Genomic DNA, 15,535 nt, shown 5'->3' with positions numbered 1-15,535 from the left:
GAAAAGGTGGCACATCAGCACAAAAATGCAGCAGAGAACAATATGTTTTTTTCAGTAATTAAAGGCATGAGTCAGTAACCCACAAGGCTAAGACATTACAGCAGTATTTATAAATATAAGTGAAATACCTGGAGACAAGGAAGCTGGATTGTAAGGCCTGGGAGGGAAAGCAAGTTGCGTTCCAGGTAAGTATGTGATTCTGTCCATTGGTGGAGTGCTTGTTCCTCCAGGATGAGGGACCAGGATTGTTGGAGGCATGTTTGTTAGGTCGATAATACCTAATTGAAATGAAATAAGAATTTGAATGCACTCCATGTCTGAAAGTTAAGTGAACATTTGTGTGCTCACAGCTTAATGTACAGTAATTTTCTTAAGGGCTAACATAATATATGTGCGCGTTTCACGGCGATCTAATGATACACATACAGACATGATCACAATGAGGTTTTGCTACAGCTCGACACATGCATGCATAGACCTCTTTGGGAGCATGACTGTGGGCAGCTAAGTGAGCCCAGAATCAAAGAGTTAGGCAAGTCTGATTTAAATAGTAAATAAGATGGTAACCGAGGCAAACAAGTCACATGACTAAGCTTTAATAGCTGTTGTAACAAACCTCTTGGTCCTGGGTACGGAATTGTTAGTCCCTGGTCTCGGGGTGAAAGTCCTCTGCCAATGTCTGGTCTCAAATTAACCTGCATTTGCTGGGAAGTGATGTAGTCATTTAAGATGGTCTGGCGCGTGTTCTCCATAGCATACAACTGGTACTGGCTTGGATAACCAGGAGTGGGTGACAGCTGCCTTTGGAACAAGTAAGCTGCTGCAGCTGAGAATAGAGAGTTGGGGGATGAATATGTTATTTCAGCAGCAACCTTTTAATCAAAGTTTGGAACATGCAGAAATGCTTTATCAATTTGCTTTGATTTAAAGTGTTAAGTAATTCTTTAGAACAATTCATTTGTTTAGCTACATACAAAAAGGATTTGAGAACAACTCTATTAATAGCCTGCTCGGGAGTGTCTCAATTTCAATGAAATTAGCCATCTTACATTTTGCATCGTGTATGTTCTATAATCAGCCTCCATATATAATCAGCATAACGCAGGATGCAAAAAGTATTTCTAATGAGCAATGCAGATACCAAATGAGAAATGTGGACTTAAAGAAAAATAAAAATATAGAAACAGAACTAATCTTTAAAAATACTGTCGACAAAAATAGGCATGTTCAGTATACGCCCATATATGCAACCATTTTGATATTTGATTAGAAATCTCCCCAGAGAAGGGGTTTTTTGACCTTTAATGCAATTAGGAGTTTAGCTTTTCTAAGTTAGCAGTTTAATACAATCCACCTTCTTCTACCACTAACCCTGAATCTTGGCAGGCTAACGTCCCATATTTTTAGTTACAAGCGTATTGTAAATATTACTGTAACAGAAATCTAAGTTTCAGCTCCCTCCTGCCTCAGGACATTTCTAAATACTTAATTTTAAATATATCTGTCATACCTGGATCCAAGGCCCTGTGGAACTGTAAAGCAGGATCCAGATGTGGTGGCAGGTGGGCTCTGTAAACTTCACCAGGTGTTCCACCTCGGAGGTGAGGGTCAAAAGGACTGTGTGCTGCTGAAGGGTCCACACCTGGGACTGGGGACTTCACTACAATACTCTCTCTTTGAGTGGGTGTCAAAGTGCTTTTTCTTTCATGACTGGAAGACTTCCCTGGAGTATGCCCACCTGAAACCGGCAACACTGTTAGTGCGAGAAGACAGTAGACATGACCAAAAACCAAGAAACATATCCTGAAAGATAATGCCTGTGACAGACAGATCAGTGCCTCAAAAAAATTCTCTAACTGATGGAGTTTAGTAATATGCATCTTCCACAGAGAATCCACATCCATTTTAAAATGCCATTTTATGACCTGAAAAAGAGAAAAACTTTATTGACCTCATTAAAAACAAAATACTTTGTGAGCTTACCTTCTGTAGAACGTGCCATTGGTGAACTTCTGGACATTGGACTAGGGTAGTTGACAGGTGTCCTTCTTGCATTGGAATCCTCATAAATCCCAGGGCTCAGCTGAGATTTTGAAGACTCGTGGAGAGTGGATCTGAGCACAGATGTGCCTGAGCTCACAACGGACGTGTGACGTGACCGGATGGAATCTGATGACTTAGGGTCTTCGTATTTTGAGCGTTCCACCACCTTTAAATTCTCTGGCATAATGTCCATCTGAGATACGCCCCGAGAAAGATTGCTAGGACCTGTTATCAATGACTTCACATTGTGTTTAATAGCAGACTGACCAGAAGTGCTCTCATATTTTATTGGTGTGCCCTGTTCACAGAATAAAAAATGACAAATGTCACAAATCAATGTATATAAATATAGACATGGGCACAAAATCTAATGCCTACACATCTAATACCTGTGATATGGAACCTTCCATTATCGTTCTTGAACTTTCAGGAGTTTTTCTATGTTCCTGACCGATGAGATCTTGTCTAGGGATTTCATGAATGGACCGGCCCATCTCTTTGATTGTGGTGACTCCTTCATAAGGTTTGCCCTTGGTGATGGCTCCTTCATAAGGCCTAATAGAAGGACTTTCGCGTTTTATTTGCTTTGCATACTTAAGACCTTCCTCAAAGTTTTCAGCTGTTGCCCTAGGGGTACCTTACGGGAAAATAGAAAAATAAATGTAAAAACATATACCTATGCAAACATTGGGAGTTTTGATCGAAATATGATGTAGGTCCAAACTTTGGTAGGTGGCCTTTCCACTAGAACAGGTGATTTATTTATTTATTTTAATTGGAGTATTCCTCGTCGCTATAATAAGCTTTTCAAACTTTGCATCATTGCCACTTTTTATACATAACACCCATTCTGGCCAGGTGCAAATTACATTTTGAAACCAATACTATAAAATGTCTCACAGTTAAAACATGATTTACCTTGCATGATTGACCCAGTCAAGAGCGCCCTGTCTTTGAGCTCTGCATGTGTGCTTCCCTTTGGTAACGTACGACATATCAGTCCTATGAAAAGACAGATTTGATAATAAAAAACAGTAGCCCACTAGCACTACTTTTAGAAAACTAAACCAATATTGCTTATCGCTATATACCAAAATCTGAAATATTTCTTGCCATACCTTCCATAGGTGTTGATATAGGAGATTCCCTTACAGAAATGTTCTGCTTTATGTTTCCTTCCATTGCATCATATGTTCTCTTTAGCGTTGCCTCTGAAACTGTCCTTGGACTCCTTGTGCCATCACGGATATTCTTCATGGCAGCTTAAAATTTCAGTAATAATGGAAAGGATGATTCATGCACATATTACCATACACTTTATAAATTGGCCTTATATATGTTTGTCATATTGACTTCACCACTACTACCCCATTACAATACATACATATTTGTTGTATAATGGCTGCAAGATTGTTTGAACTCCCATTTAGCAAAGTGGTTATTCATAAAATACAGACAGACTTCTATTAGAAGTTTTTAAGATAATCTAAAACAAATGTAGATTTTCAAGAATGGCACAACCCGCTCTGCAAAATTAGAAAGTCAAACACAGCAATTCACTTACTGTCATACGATACGATGTGCCCACTCTTTCCTTCATAGATCACGTGGCCTTTAGCAGATGATTCTTCTCTGCATTTCTCTGGACTGTTGATGTCTTCTGTTGCCAATCTGGTGATGGTTGTCTTTAGCAAGACGTCAGCAGCAATACCAGACTGTGACAGAGCTGGTGTACCCTACAAGGACAAACAAACAAACCAAGTAAATTGGAGAAACACCTAAAATATCCATGATTGCTGATTAAAACCACTAACAGAGCTTAGTGAATTGATCTAGCATATTGGTTAGAAAAACAAAACACATTTGCTGTGTGATTGCATTTTGCTGAAAGGTTATGCTGTAGAGGATGCACAAAGACCACATCTTTGCCAAGCGTGACCTTGAGCATACCTGAGTAATGGATCCTCGCAGGGTGGAAATGGTTTCCATGGGAAGTTTGGCCGCTGGGGTGCCTCTAGTGATGCTCCCCTCCTGAAGTGCAGATATAGTACCTGTCCAACAATAAGGTAGTTACTACTAACTTTCAGATCATAACATGTAGAATGTTCATTGCACCCAGTGCTTTTACTCCTCCAAAAAAAGAACAGCTTTCGGAATTCAAGAATGACCATTCTATATAAGGAGGAATGCATGTGGTCAATTTGACTGATTATTATTATTATTATTTAGTGAGAAATTTTAAAATTAGCCCTCCAGTCCTATTTTGATGTTAAATGCAGATTGAGTTTATTTTGCATGGAAACCTGTGCTGTTATAGGAGTTAGAATATAAGACCTCTGTCACATGTAATGCCTCCATTTGCCTCTATAAAAAATAGGAGCAAACACTGATTGAAAACCAAAGGGAGTACCAGCACAACATGTATGCTTTTCTAAACACTCTAGTATACAAATGAATGGGGTTCTGCTTCAGTGACTTCAAGGGGAGAATTCTAATTTTTAATCTTCAAAATGCCAGAGATAAGTAGAATACACAATACAATACAAAGTTTCAGTAGCATTTCACTGGCACTGAAAACAATATTAATATGTAATACAGACACATATGGTTATATGCCAGTCTCTGTACCTCTGACAACACCTTCATGCTGTGCCCTGACCAGGAGACCCTCTGGTTGGGAACTCTGACCTCTGGGAGAAAACTCCTCCTGTTTAATGTAAGTCACAGACCCTGGAAAGGAAAAACAATATATGAAGGAAAACCGCATGGAAAGAACTGAAACAAGCTTTCCCAAAAAAGTATCTTACTTAGCCAACTGCTATATGGTATATATATGCTCTGTGGTGGATGCTGGGCAAGGACACGGGGCTGGTTTGTTAGCTTTTTATGTGATTATATACAATGCATTGTGAAAAGAAAAGAATAAATCTGATGTCACTCATTTATGCATCTAAAAAAACATTTTCTTCCGCAGAGAACTACAGTGGTTTCTTCAACTGTTTGCATTTACTGACACGCCGAAAACAATTCTCAGTAATTCCACTTTTAAAAATCCAATTTCTCCAGTATGATAATGACTCCTTTAAAGTCTGCTTTTCTAAAATCTTAAACGTTTGTTCGTGTGTGGTGTGATTTAGTCAGTGTTCTTAAATTAAACCACATGAACTGATGATCACTAGATCCAAAACGTTCACCTACAGTAATATCCGATACCAAATCTCCATTTGCGAACACTATACCCAATATGGCCTTCTTATGTGTTGGCTCCTCAACCAGTTAAAGAACATTTCGGTAGGGAGTTTAGAATATCTCAACCCCTGGAATAACTGGCTACGTTGGTTTGCCAGTTCACATCAGGAAGATTAAAGCCACACTTAATGTTAATTTAGCCATTTCCTCAATTATTAGGGCGATTGATACTCGTTGATAGTGTGAGTACCCAGAGAGGAGACAGAACCATGGATTCAAAGTCACTGCCTGACATTGTGAAAACATGTCCAGGACCTACCAGCTTTAGTAGATTCCTGTTGCCTCGGCAGTCCGATGGAGCCCACAGAGGACTTCACTGGCTCTTGGCTGTAGGGCTGCTGGCTGAGAGAAGTTAAATATGTTCCAGGCGTTCCCTGAAGGAAGATACACATGCAGTTAGAAAATGCAAGAAGAAATGCATGCAGACAGAGTGATACATTCAAAACACATCAGCCTGGATCCAAATTAAGGCGTTTTAAAGGGAAACAGGGTAATGTGATGTATTCGCCATGTCTGTGGTTCCATTCCCTGTTTCAGGGATTTATTTATTTTTAATTCACTTGTCATGTTTAGGGGTTAACAAGGCATCTTGCACGAAGAAGAGAAACTAAAGTTTTTTTGTTATGTTATATGACCAGACCCCACCAAGTTGGTGGAACATGAAGAGCATCCAAGCAGGGTTTCTTCAAAGAATGTTTTTACCACTATTTTTTTTTTATAAGCACTGTGACCATCTTTGTCAGATTAAATATAAGTTAACCGGTTATTTCTTTCTGCTCTAACTTTGAACTCATAGCTTTCAGTGATAGCAGGAGTTATAATGTTACCGATTTTCTCAGTTGGAAGTGACTTCTTTGACAAAAATTTTTTTCATAGAGTGATCAGTGATTGTGGGTAGTGGCTGCTGTTCCCGCTGTAATAAGGTGCTTTGATGACATCACTGGATCATGAATTTGTAGGGAAGTTTAAACATTTCATCACACAAACAGCGTGAGGGACCAAGCCTAATGAGTTTGTCCCTCACAGTGCACCGTGAAAGCAGATTGATTAATTTAAATTCGTTGAGGGACCATCCAATAAACTCAGCGTTGCTCTCCATAACACCAGCCCCATATTTCTTGTAGAATACATTTTTTACCCATGTGCTAGAAAACAGACAGACGGCTGGCATTACAGTCTGTTAAAGAATAGGTGGCCTCCAGCTCTTAGCCAATTCAAATATATACAAAAAGAGTACCAACCAATGATAAAGGGTTAGTGTCAAAGAGATATAGTATCCTACCTGTGATATAGAACCCCCTACAATGAACGATGGCTTGTCAGAGGGGTTTGCTGATGTTTTTGCTGATGGAATAAGTGGGGGTGGTGGACGGGTTGGGCGCGTCACAGCGAGGCGAGATCCTTCGGATAGAGACGTTATAACCTGATGTGGAGCAGGCAGTAGGACTAAAACAAGGTGTACAATTGTTACTATCATCCAACTTTGAAAGTACAATAAACTTACCGTCACTACGGTTTACATAATAGTAGGGCTGCAACTAACGATTATTTTAATAATCGATTAATCGGCCGATTATTTTGTCGATTAATCGATTAATCGGATAAAAAATATTAAATAAAACCCGCACCCACCCACTGCCCCATCAGTTCCCACCCGGCAATCATATTCTCTCTCTCTCTCTCTCTCTCTCTCTCTCTCTCTCTCTCTCTCTCTCTCTCTCTCTCTCTCTCTCTCTCTCTCTCTCTCTCTCTCTCTCTCTCTTCTCTCTCTCTCTCTCTCTCTCTCTCTCTTCTCTCTCTCTCTCTCTCTCTCTCTCTCTCTCTCTCCATACGTACCTCCGCTACCGAATCATTCCACTTACAACGTGCAACCGCAAAACTTTATTCAAATCTTCATCGTACACGCGCGTCACATCCGTCATTACGTAACTTCCAGCAGACAGACACTACAGAGCTCTGCAGCAGAAACGGGGGAACGCCGGCGGAGGTAAGTGATCGACGAATCGATCACTCGATTAATCGATAACGGAAATCGTTATCGATGATTCCCGTTATCGATTATTATCGATTTTATCGATTCGTTGTTTCAGGTCTACATAATAGTATCTTATAATTCGACTACTTCCAAACACATGCGGATAAGATAAAAGAACTGTCGCTGCTACAGCTTTTAGAATAACTAGATTCATTGATTAAAGCCACCAATTGAGTTTTCTTTCTGGGAGACCTGGGCCAACCTTTAAAGTTTTGCCAATGTTAGATTAAAGCAACCACCATAAAACCAGCTTACACTTTATTTAGGGAAACCTATATTTTTTTTTCCTCAGGACCAAATCAACAGCTGTCTCTTCCCCACAGAGGTAGCTATTGCTTTAATGTTCTGGGGAAAATAAGCAAAACTGACAGACAGAGAGCTCATTTGCTTATTACAGGGAGCCCAAACAGAACAACAGGTTCTCGATATAGACTAAAAAAAAAAAAAAAAAACGTTCCTTATGTTATTAGTAAAGTCTGGGCAGAGGGGCGCAACGCGTGCAACAGAGATGGATCAGATACAGCGACATTATGGAAAACAAATGTAAAAAAGGATGGGCAAACAGTTTAAAGAGAATACCTGGAGGGACGCAGTAGCGAACAGGATTCATATCCACTTGAGAGGAGGCTTTGCTGACATCTCTCGGAGACAGCCGGTACGGTGAAACAGATCTTGCAGCGTTTTGCATTTGTGCTTCATGCTCCAGTGCACGCTTAACTTCTGCAGCATACGGCATATAGACAGATTTCCCTGCCAAACATAGTCAAATAATACAATTATTATTTTGAATAGGGAGGCTTACGCTTTGTGACACAATACGAAGCAACACACACAAAGCACTATGCGGAACAAACATGTAAATATCTGCAAAACACTATATACACTCTAAATTAACAAAACTCTTCATTTGGTTAAACCAAAACCTGTTGCCATACAGAACATGTATATATGACCCCTCCAATCAGAACAATTTTATGCACGTTCACTTTAACAACTTGTTTGATTAAACTGTTGCACAAGTAAACACAATGGTTTACTTAGCTGTATTCTGGTTAACGGCTTTATGAACACTATCCCACTAAAGCATATGACAGCCAAGTGAATAAGGCAAAGGAAAAGTGAAGAATGTATTTACAGGGGAGAAGTGCCAGGGCAAGAAGCCAAAGGCTGTAACTAGACATTTAGAGCTAAATAAGAAAGCATTTCTTCAACATGATTAAAGCGGATAAATGAAACGGGCTTCTCGCAGAAGCAGTTAATACAGTGGATGGATTCATGAAAACTTCAATGGGATATGTATTTTGCTATAAGAAAAGGCTAAGTAAAGTTTGATGTCTTAAAACAGGTACAAAAAAAAACCAGGCAGGCTAATTCGGATGAGTTAGCTCTTATCTGCCATTAACTTTACATCAATCGTATAAATGGGATACAACACGTCTGTCATTGTTACGATTGCGGTAATTCTTGTTGTAAGGAACAACTTCTAGTATATGATGACAGATCATTCTTACAGAAACAATTTATAACCCTACAGCCAGTGTATAAAACACTTATTTTACTTAGGGTACTTTGTGACTGAAGATTAAGTAAAGATTTATGGTGAAGCCTCCTAATAATCAAAGTACAACAAGCCCTTGCAATAATTATCAGCTAAACTATATGAACATTTACATGGACAGGCAAATAATTGAGTGCTAAATGCGTGACTGTCAGCAGGTCTGCGACCTTGGGTAAGAGCAACCATTACTTAGCAGTTGGCCTTGAAGTAAATAACCAAAGATGTGCACATGATCTGCTGCCAATAATTCGAACAACCTGGAAGGAGTCCAGCTTAGGCTGGATCAGGCCTTGATACTTTTAGAGAAGGTAGTGGATTTTTTAACCTATTACAAAATATGCTTTAACTATATGGGCTAAGCATGGGTAGTAAAAGAGCAATGCAGCACTACAGAGGATGAAGAAAAAGGACTTCCATGCATCACCTGATATCCCACAAAAGCGCACTTTTTTCTGCTTTGTAAACCGCCTGTAATAATAGTTCATAGTTTAATGTTGTAAAATACCTCTTCCTTTGAAGAGGAACGGTCAACTACACGTTCACCTTTAATAAATTCTTAAAAATACCTATTGCCTGTGCCTTTTGTTCTTTTCAACATAATTTGCTTTAAAGTAAGGGATAGTGTAACCCTTTAAGGATTGGGCGCTTTCTTTTTCTTTTAACATTTTTGCGGTGCTCGTGTTTAGCTGTAAATTTTCTTCTTTCATTTAGTGTACCCACACAAGTAATTTATTGGATTCTTTTTCCAGAACAAGAGGGATGTTTTGCTATTTAAAAAAAAAAATTGTTAAGCAATATGTATTAAGCAATATGCCCTGAGCACAGTAATAACACCCATGCATAGGTTTGTTGGGAGCTGCGCTTTCATTCTTTCTTTCCATTTTGACATCTGGTCATGCCATTTTGACATCTGGTCATTTTGACAGCCTGCGCCCATGCCCTTTTTGGGACATCTTTGAACCAGGCCAATTTAATTTACCCTATACAATACCCCATGGGTATTTCAAATGCTAGTATTTTAACTTTTTCCATGCCAGGATTTTTGGGAAGATAAAGTGTTAATTTTAGCACTTGCTCAAAAAAAGCTTTCCCTTTTTCATATTTTTGAACTTATTTTTAAATGCCATCTTATGGCAAAATCACTCATAATGGTGTTTGTGAATGCACTCCAAAGCAGTCACCGTGCGTCCAGGGGTGGGTTTTTGGAGTCACTGCCATATGGTAAATGGTGAAAATTAATACGCCAGGGAGGGGGCACACGGGGCACCTACTGCAGTTTTCTGTGTTGTTGAATGCCTTGACATTGAGGCATTACAGCAACACCGTTTAAGCAAAGAAAGCAATCTCAGATTGCTTCCTAAGCTTATTTAATGCCGTGACGTGCTAGGCATATCATTGGTCGTGAAGGGGTTAGAAATGTGCAATTCCCAAATCGATATAAAATGAGAAGAGAAAATTACAATCACCAGCTTCCTGAAATCTCTCCCTTTTTTTCACTGGCCCTTAACATGCGAGCTGTCAGCTGCCACCTAAGGGGAGGAATAACTGAAAAAATCTGAAGAATTATGCTCCCATGACATGCATAGAAGGTAGGTTCAAAATAGAACTATAAATATTTTATTCTTCTATCAACAATATATTTGATTAGAATTTTTTTACCTTCCCATTCGACATTTGGACTCTTGGACCTGTTTCCTGGACTGGCCGATCTCCTGATATCCAAATTAAGCTGTTCCTGTCTAAGCCTCTGCTCCTCTAGCAAAGTGTTTTCATGTAGAGATTGAAGATGCCGCTGGTATAAGGAATAGCTGCTTGCTGGGACAGTTGTTCCAGGGGGTATATTACATGGACTACAAGACACCTACAAAAACAAGTTCCCATGCATCAGGACACAATAAGGTGAGAAGCAAAAAGCAAATACTTGTATTGTATGGCAAACATCACCTTTGTGGTTAAAAATACTCACCATAGGTGGTATGACAGCAGCACGATGGTGTAACTGCTGGAGATCCATTGGTCCTTGTTTCATGGTAGGGGGGATTAGAACAGTTCCAGCAGGATTCAACAAAGAAGGTTTTGATTCAATTGAATAACTTCTAAATGTAAAGAAAACATAACACATTAATGGTCTGCATTATACAGATGTATTAATAATAACGATAATTAAATTAAGGGAGTAGGCTTTTCACTTTTACGTTTATTTCAAGAGACAGATCACTTCCTTTTCCACTTTCCTCACCTTTGCCTGTCAGGTTCCCCATCTACCTCCTCGTCAGCACTACATGTTGCACTGGAGTCATTATCTGACTGTGATTCAGGTCTCGTGTGAGTATTGAGCTGGGCTGATACGTATTCCATGTCTACACCATCAATCTTCTCTTTAAGCCTTTCCACATCTCTGTCTTTGGCATCATCCTCTACTTTCACTTGGCCATTATCTGCTACCTTTGATTCAACCTCTACGGGTTCAGCTTTGGTATGTATGTGGAGATTAGGAGTGGGTTTACTTTCCAAAGTCTGGCACCTCTCATCCAGTTCCATTGCTTCTTCAGGTTCAGTGTTTATTTCCACTTTCACTTGTAGATCGGGGTACTGGATTTCTGTGTTTTTTGCATTATGAGCTGTAGTGGCGGGGGATGCACTGGGGACAGGTTTGCTGACAGTCTCTTGAATCTGACAAGCATCTGCCTTTAATATAGCAGTGGTTCTTTCTGGCACATCATCAGGGTGTTTGGCTCCTTCGACAGGTGAAGGAGATGGCGCACTTTCAGTGTCTGAACTGTTTTCAGCACCTAAGCAAAGAGAAAAACAATGTTCACTGTGTGTCACATTATTAGCTGTTGTGGTATTAACTAAAATGCCCAGAAGTAGAGAATGTACCTTCACTGTCGTCAGGATTCTCCTCATCATTAGACCCTTCATTTTCCTCGTCCTCCTGTGCAGACACGGTAGAAGCCATGCTTTCGCACTGCGATACATCACGCTCCTCTCGCGGTCTCCGGGATGACTTCAAAATAATTACAATTAAGACATATGTTACGATTTTCAAATGACAACAAGTGTAAAACGAGTGCTCAAAAGTCAGAACTGCAACAAACGGGGGAAAGCATTTGCTTACTTAACATTAAAGAAAGTGTGCAATATTAATATTCAGCATTGCATAATGTATTAATAAAAATAAAAATATCGGCTTTGGACAGGGTTTTCTAAAAAATGTAACAAACATGGTATCGATTTTGTTTTGTTTTAAAGCTATGTTTAATCAAAGTATAACTGAAACCCAAGTCGGCTTGTATATCAGCACAGCAACAAACGAAGAGCCACTTGCAATTATTATTTTCTCTTAAAAATTATGAACTATGCAGCTTTCAGGATGACACAGAGATTAAGAATACATAGGGCTATCCAAACTTGGTGTAAATGCGCAATAGCGTTTGATGCAATAGCGTAAGAGCATAGCATGTATATAGTTTTATTGGCCTTTGCCTTAAAGTCCCAGGGCTGATTTTAACCCAATGCTTTAGAGCGATCCTTCCATTCCTAGCCGGTTAACTTACTTTCTGCTTGTGCTCCTGGAGCAGGTTGTCCAGATTGTGGCGTCTTTTGTAATTGAAGTAGAAATTTTTACACTGGGATTCACTTTTTGTTCCCACCATCTTGGCAATTGCCCCCCAGTTGCGACCATGCTCCACCAAGCCTGGGGAAACAAACAAGCATGAATGGGATATCATACAGGCACTTCAGGGCAATAGTTAAATGATATTTAAGTACAAATACGGTTAGTCTATTAAAAAAAAAAAAAAAAAAAAACCTCCACCATGTGGCCATTAAGGTACATTGTGGATATGGTGTATTTATTTTTCATCAATTAAAACATAAAATAAAAGAGAAAGGTCACAGATGTTTAATAAGGAAGCAGGGGATAAATAACATTTTCCAGATAAATGGCACGTGGCAGGATATACAAACACTTTGCTGGATTCAGTGTGTGATGTAGTATCTATCCGGACCTTGTGTTTGTAAAATCGTTGCACATTTACAAAAATCTGTTTTGACAGCTATTCAATGGAGTTCATTATCTCCCTCATTTCACTAAAGTGCCAACATCTGCAGGTCTGTCCAGCATGAAAGTTAGCACTGATCTTGCGCAATGCATAATTTAATACCCAACTATTTAACTATGCCTTATACAGGGCCAACCAAGTTCTACCTGCAGGAGCTCACTCAGGTTGGACTTCACATTGTATAATGAAGTTGGTAATGGAAACCACAACTCTCCTAGCGACTGTCCCTTCAGTGAATAAACCTCATAATGCTTGTATTTAGGAAATGCATTAAGCAAAATAATTTTCCCATTCCTTAAATGCATTATTCTTTTAATTCTATCATATTCATGGTTTCGGTTTTTGGGGTTATTGACTAAAGAAGGAATTAATGAGAAATTGCTACTGAGTTTCTGCCCAAGAATAGCTTGAATCATTGAGAAGACTGTCCGGAAGTCTCACTGGTTGAAATAACCCTTTAAAGTCCCCGCAACGATTGGATTCTTCATTATGCAGAGTCGGCTCAGCACTTCTGGCAAAGGATGGTCTTTCAAAACGTAAAGTGAATTTAGGAAGCGGAAAGCCCAAGCGCCCTGCCAACTCACCTGGTGACCCCTGCTTAATGAATAAACCCCCCTTTATTCTCTAGAAACCTTTAAGCTATTTTAAAGTACAGTAATGTGTGCTTTATTTATTTTAATATATTGTAATATATTAACAGCTTTCCCAGAATAAAAAAATGTTTCAATGGGAATCAACAGATTGAAATATTTACACAGAAAAGTTATTATTCAACCCAAGCAGCAGAGCGGCAGTAAGAATAGGCGACCCCAAACGGCTGTATGGCACACGCCATATGCATGGAGAAGGAGGGCCGGTGGTGGGATCTGAACGGGACATACTGTATGCCGCTTGTACATTTCATAGAAAATGACAAACTTCGGGCATGCAAAACATGAAAACGGTTTTGTAAAACAATATTGAATGGGAAAGGAAGGGCTGGCTGCCTGTAAGACTGAACGGTGGAATAGTATTTGTAAAACATCTTAACAGGCAGCCCCTCGCCCCACTGCGCTCCTATTCACCTGGAATGAACCAACGTCATTTGTCAAACAAGACCAAAACTCTCCCCGGGGCCGGCTATTCGTTCTACGACACTGTGTAACTGCATTAGCAAAGATTAGAAGAGTCAGCCCAGGTAACGACTTATTTGTCTTTCTCAAAGGAAACAGAAATAACCACAGCACAAAATAATTCAAAGAGAAAAAAAAATGATTCACCAAGAAAAAAAAATAGGTTGCAAAAGTTGCTACTACAGCCATGTAAGTCTAAAGCAAACATGCAGAGTATGAAGTCATAAGACAGTAAACGTGGAACAGTGCAAACGTAATGGTGAAAATGGAATGGTAAATACTACGGTGCAAATTTTACGGCAACGAACGGAAATAAAAACCCAACTGCGAAATAAGAACGTTTCTGGACCCCTGGTCCCAACAGAAACAAATCAAAACTCTCCCAACCAACAGGCATGTGCTTTTATGCCAAATACCGAAACACCGAGATAAATGTATCCACGGGAAGGGCAATATGTGAAAGCCGCATGTATCTATATATAAATACACAACAGACACCAGTTTCATGTAAACTGCCCTGTGTTCCAAATGAATGTAAGATCTGTAGGAAGACACGGTGGAGCTGGCCAGCACTAGATCACCACTCATCAATCGAGCTTATAATAAATTTAATTGATTTAATTAATTCATGAGATAAGAGAATGAACCCTTAAGATATGTAAGTTTTCTTTTGGGAGGAACAAAGTATTTTTTTTTCTAATTAAGCTTAAAACCTTAGTTTTTTTCCATGTGCTTTTTCATTATTTAAGGGGTAAAGTGCAACTACATATAAACCTGAGGTGAAAGATGAAAGAAAATATACCGCTCCTAACCCACATACACTATACACAGCAGCCTACATTCAATGGGAAATCATGTGACCCCATCTGCCTGGGTCATACCAACATCCCTAGTAAGGTCACCCCGCAGTGGGAACATACCTAAAGGTAACTCACAGAGCCACATACAGCACCATAGCTTGTCATCATGTCTTAGAGAAGGGAAGCAAACAGCATGACCACTTAAATACAAACATAAAAAACAAAAACTCTTCTATGTAAAATAAGACAGTCTAGTGGCTTAGTGAAAAAAAAAATCCACAAAAACCAAACTTGAAATCTTTACCTTTTTTAGCAACTTCCATTTCTTCTTCGGTCCAGCGGGAGGTCTCCACGGTCTCTGCCGAAGCTGAAAGCATAACACAGCAAATCCCATCAAAAAGAAAGACCTGGATTTGCATCATGAGCGCCAATCCTACAAAGCCTACACTCTAGTTATCCGTTTAAGTGCAGGACTCCCCGTAAAGGCCATTCAAGGAGGAAACCGCTTGTGACGGAGGGGGCAGTCAGCTCTTATTACGACAAGCTAGCTTAAGACAAGCTAGTGGATGAAGGAGAAACTAATGAAAGATTATGGGTGTTGTAACAGCACTGACAAGTCAATTGAATAGAAAGTCTTCCATGCAAGAATAAAGAGCGTCTGAATGCACTTAAAG

At 39.5% G+C, this 15,535-nt stretch overlaps 1 protein-coding gene across 5 annotated transcripts in view; it reads right to left on the bottom strand.

Moving 5' to 3' along the window:
* NCOR1 (nuclear receptor corepressor 1) overlaps positions 1 to 15,535 on the bottom strand; it is a 57,789-nt gene that overhangs the window by 12,967 nt on the left and 29,287 nt on the right. For 4 of the 5 annotated variants that reach the window (XM_053456992.1, XM_053456995.1, XM_053456994.1 and 1 more), the window contains exons 17-35: positions 15,166 to 15,228; positions 12,443 to 12,582; positions 11,766 to 11,892; positions 11,125 to 11,677; positions 10,852 to 10,981; positions 10,545 to 10,746; positions 7,907 to 8,077; positions 6,575 to 6,738; positions 5,552 to 5,666; positions 4,672 to 4,773; positions 3,994 to 4,094; positions 3,608 to 3,779; positions 3,162 to 3,305; positions 2,962 to 3,045; positions 2,433 to 2,680; positions 1,984 to 2,341; positions 1,511 to 1,738; positions 617 to 826; positions 129 to 278 (exon numbers count right to left, since the gene is read on the bottom strand). In XM_053456992.1, the coding sequence (XP_053312967.1) occupies positions 129 to 278; positions 617 to 826; positions 1,511 to 1,738; positions 1,984 to 2,341; positions 2,433 to 2,680; positions 2,962 to 3,045; positions 3,162 to 3,305; positions 3,608 to 3,779; positions 3,994 to 4,094; positions 4,672 to 4,773; positions 5,552 to 5,666; positions 6,575 to 6,738; positions 7,907 to 8,077; positions 10,545 to 10,746; positions 10,852 to 10,981; positions 11,125 to 11,677; positions 11,766 to 11,892; positions 12,443 to 12,582; positions 15,166 to 15,228 (3,462 nt within the window). The remainder of the gene's footprint in view (positions 1 to 128; positions 279 to 616; positions 827 to 1,510; positions 1,739 to 1,983; positions 2,342 to 2,432; positions 2,681 to 2,961; positions 3,046 to 3,161; positions 3,306 to 3,607; positions 3,780 to 3,993; positions 4,095 to 4,671; positions 4,774 to 5,551; positions 5,667 to 6,574; positions 6,739 to 7,906; positions 8,078 to 10,544; positions 10,747 to 10,851; positions 10,982 to 11,124; positions 11,678 to 11,765; positions 11,893 to 12,442; positions 12,583 to 15,165; positions 15,229 to 15,535) is intronic. The other variant, XM_053456996.1, reaches the window with a different exon arrangement.

Source organism: Spea bombifrons, chromosome 2, assembly GCF_027358695.1.
Source record: "Spea bombifrons isolate aSpeBom1 chromosome 2, aSpeBom1.2.pri, whole genome shotgun sequence".
In the NCBI taxonomy this organism is placed as follows: domain Eukaryota; kingdom Metazoa; phylum Chordata; class Amphibia; order Anura; family Pelobatidae; genus Spea; species Spea bombifrons.
The sequence above is the reverse complement of the archived record's forward strand: the minus strand, read 5'-3'. Positions and strand labels throughout refer to the sequence as shown.